Source organism: Panthera onca, chromosome X (genome assembly GCF_046562875.1).
Source record: "Panthera onca isolate mPanOnc1 chromosome X, mPanOnc1 haplotype 2, whole genome shotgun sequence".
NCBI lineage: Eukaryota > Metazoa > Chordata > Mammalia > Carnivora > Felidae > Panthera > Panthera onca.
The window spans coordinates 95,656,473-95,660,232 of NC_138357.1; the positions used below are offsets into that span (position 1 = coordinate 95,656,473).

Consider the following 3,760-nt stretch of genomic DNA (forward strand, 5'->3'; position numbering starts at 1 on the left):
ACTGAGTACTTACAGAGCCAATTATCCACCAGTCTGAAATACCAGAGAGGAAATAAAATTGACTTTTGCCAAAAAACAAACAAAAAAAAAAAGAATCAATTGAATTTATTTTTATTTCACTACTAGGCCATTCACGGGCAGATGAAAAAGCAACAAACTTTTGTCGAGTTTCGTTAACACATTTGCTTTCTTTATTTTAGAATATAGTCTACATCTGGATTAAAAAAAGTTTTAAATAAATTTAAGACATATAACAACAGTGGAACGCTTCATCATTCTACGTACAGCACGATAGAATGTCAGATGGTTCCATTTCGGATAAGTCCACTTTCTCATAATAACATTATTATTTTCACTGGCTGAGCGGCAAGCTTCGTACAAGCTGGCACGGTGCCAGCTTACACACACTGGGGTGGGGGCGGGGAGGGCGTGGAATGGATGGGGTAGGGGTGCCACAGGACAACTATACAGTGTAACAGAAAATCATTAATCTCGTAGTACCGGTTACCGACAGACAGTGCTGTTTGTGCGCTTATCACAATGGAATCGCCGAAGTCTCAGAATAAGGAGGAGATTTGAAATACTTTAAGACAGGGCCACTGTTACAGAAAGAAATAGTGCAAACAGGAAAACTGATGCAATCCTAGCAACGCTGCGGCCTCCACCAGCCCAACGGCAGGGCGGTACGAGGCTGCGCGCCCCGCCTTCCCCAGCGCCCGGCTCCGGGCGGGCGCTCCCAAGTGTGGCAACCCCGCGCCGCACCCGGCATGGCCCCTTCTCCACTCCTCTCCTCCAGAAAGAACAGAAAAGAAACTCCAAGAAAGGCACAGGCTGAATGCAGGGCGTCAGCCCAGTCCCATCCCCACTAACGTAGAACACAAGCCCCCCCACCACCCACTGGCGGGAGGGGCGGTCTTTGAGCCCCCCACTCCTGCCTCCCATCACCACTCTCTTCCCCACTTCCCAAAGAGGCCCCTTCCTCTCGGCGGCCCCGCCGCGCCCCCTGCAAGTACGCAGCACCCCTCCCCCCCCAAGCCTAACTTTGCAGTCCGCCCATCGCCCTTCGCGCCCTACAGCCAGAAAGAAAATAGCTTTGAGGGAAAGAGGGTGAGAGATGGGGCCGGTAAGGGTGCTGGACAGGCGGGGGCGTCCCGGCTCAGTGGCCCCAATTGCCGAAGCCGATCTCCTGCTTGTATCTGTTGGTGAGGATGTTGGCTTTGCGCGTGAGTTTGGAGAGCACAGTGTGCAGCCCGCGCAGGTGGTAGTGGAACTGCTGTTCCAGGTCCTCCTCGCCGGCTTCCGCGCCCTCTAGGTGGCTCAGGTCCACCAGGATGTCCTTGGACTTCCAGGCGTTGCTCTCTTCACTCCCTGCCGGCGGTGGCGGCTGGTGCAGGACCCCCCACTCGATATCGTTGCGGATGGACTTGAGCAGCACGTAGTGGCTGTACATGTCCCGGGAGGGCGCGAAAAAGCTGCCGTTGGCGCTGCCCGGGCCGGGGGCCGGGGGCGTGCGCTCCTCCAGGCATTCGCCGCTGCCGCCCACCTCCACGCCGACATCGTTGTCCAGCCCGGGCTCGGCCAGGGGCACGTCGCGCAGCAGGCTGGGAACCATCACCGTCTGGTCCATGTTGTTCACCGCGCCGATGAAGCGGTTCATGGCATTAAAGAGCGAGTGCTTCTGGTTGTAGGTGTCGCAGATCTGCATCATGGTGGCCGGGCGAGCGCCGAGGCACAGGGACGCAGGGGCACGGGGTGGCCGGCTGGGGCGACGGGCTGCCCGCCTTCACGCGCTTTCCGCGGCCCGCGCCGGGGGCCTGGCTAGAGCCGGTGCGCGGGGATTCCCGGCTCCTGCTCCGCCCTCTCCAACTCTCGTCTCGCTCGCAACCCGGCCCTGCGGGACACGCAGCTGCTCGGAGCTTAGACTCCCGGAAGCTCGCGATGGCGGCGCGTGGTCCGCGGGTCGAGCCCAGGCCTGGCTGGGGGACGGGGACGAAAGAGATTACTCACCCGGCTAGGGTGCCCGGCGGCCCCGCCCGCGCACAGCGCCCTCCCCGGTGCCTGCTCACCCGGGCACCGGGAGCTCCCCTCACAGCCCGGCGGTCCCACCTACTAGCCCGCCTAAGCCGCGGAGAGAAGAAAGGGGCTGCCTCCCCACCCCCCTCGCCCTCGGAAAAGCCGCCTGAGTCCCAGCACCCACGCCGACCGGGCAGAGATGGGGCAGGGGCACCCACCTCCTGCTGCTCCTCGAGATCCCCTGCTGCTGGGTAGCTCAGCGTTCCCGCTGCTGGCGGCGGCGGCCTGCGGGTGCTGCTGCGGTCAGTGGCCGGACTGTGACTGCGGGCGGCGGTAGTGGCGTCGGCCCCCTGCCCATTCCAGGTGCTCAATTTATAGAGCCCCGGAAAGGTGTCGCCGGCGCTCAAGGGCCACCCCCGGTGTCTCCTCCTCCCGCCTCCCGGCAGCGCCAAGATAAAAGGCCCGGGCCGGGATGACCGCGAGTAACACTCTCCTGGCCCCTTCTAGAGTGGGGGCGGGGCGCTCCGGGCCAGCTCCGCCTCTCGCCTGATACCCGGGCGGAGGGAGGGCGCAGTGGCCAGGCCGGGACGGGCCGGGTCGGGCAGGGCAGGGCAGGGCAGGGCAGAGGAGGGATGGGGCAGCCGCACCCCGCCAGCCCCAAGCAGGACAGCTGAAGGAGGGCCGGACACTGCTCGGGTGAAGATGCAGGCGTCCGGACCGGTCAGGGGGCGGGATGGCGTGTTGGTTTGGGTGGGCCTTGCACATGCTCCCAAAGTGGGATGACTGAAACGCACAGCCCTGGTTGCAAACAGAGCCCCCAACCCTGAATCGATAGTGGCCACGGCCCAGAAACTACGATCCTGGTTTATTATTAGCCGTCGGGGAAGAGGGACCAGCAGCAGCAGCGGCGGCAACTCCATCTCCGGGCTCTTATGTAAGAAGGGTGGCTGGGCATGCCTGGTGCACGTGGACGCGTGGTGTTCCCGCGGTGGCTCTGGCCTTGGCCAACTGCTGGGGGAGGGGAGCCTCGGAGGCTTTTGCCTCCCTCCAAGCCGGGTCTTTCCCAATCTTTTCTGTAACAGCTGCTGCCAGGGATGAAGAGCAACTCACCATCCCATTTGCACATTTTCCCAAGAGATCAGATGTGGCAATGGGGAGCAGTGGCCAAATACCTACTTTTTTCCAAGTCCCTCTACTCGGAGATGGTGGAGAGCCCTGGCCACGTGGCTTTTTGGCTGCCAAAGGGCTAGAAGAGGGTGACAGTAGTTAGGTCCGGTGTTGGGTGTCTTTCATCATTTAACAGAAAAGCAGGCAGGTATCCAATATTTTTTGGTGGTGGAGGGGGTGGGGAGCTTGAAATGTTCCTTTCCTAAGATAGTTCTTAAGACACAGGGTCATTTAATAGGGCCTAAGCCATGTACTAAATCTTTGAATTTAACTTTTAAGAGCATTGCACCTTAAATTACACTTTGGGACTCCAAACCACAACCCGTTTTCATTTAGTTTTTTTTACCATCTCGCTTCCCTTGCCATGTCCTTCACTGGCTGATCTCCAACAGTCCTACAGGTAACTCAGCACGATCAAGTTTCTAATTTTAAATTGCTTTTCTCTAAAATCTTTTAGGGGTGCTTTTACTAGAGTGTTTTCTCACAGGACAAGAAGTGCCAAAACAAGGGGGAGACACCTAATAAAGGAGTTTATTTCTTCCACTCTTTCTTTCACTTTGGAGATGTATATTTAAATTTT

The 3,760-nt window shown here is 58.6% G+C and overlaps 1 protein-coding gene across 1 annotated transcript; it reads right to left on the reverse strand.

Annotated features, from left to right (window-relative positions):
* Positions 1 to 168: 168 nt before the first annotated feature.
* MID1IP1 (MID1 interacting protein 1) lies at positions 169 to 2,504 on the reverse strand. The gene is made up of 2 exons (XM_081794316.1): positions 2,232 to 2,504; positions 169 to 1,976 (listed from the first exon to the last, which is right to left on the reverse strand). Exon 2 carries the CDS (start codon positions 1,706 to 1,708, stop codon positions 1,157 to 1,159), a length of 552 nt encoding a protein of 183 aa, XP_081650442.1. The 5' UTR covers positions 1,709 to 1,976; positions 2,232 to 2,504; the 3' UTR covers positions 169 to 1,156.
* Positions 2,505 to 3,760: the final 1,256 nt, after the last annotated feature.

Coding starts and splice junctions, on each gene's coding strand:
- MID1IP1 (XM_081794316.1), bottom strand. CDS start 1,708: ATGATGCAGATCTGCGACACCTACAACCAGAAGCACTCGCTCTTTAAT.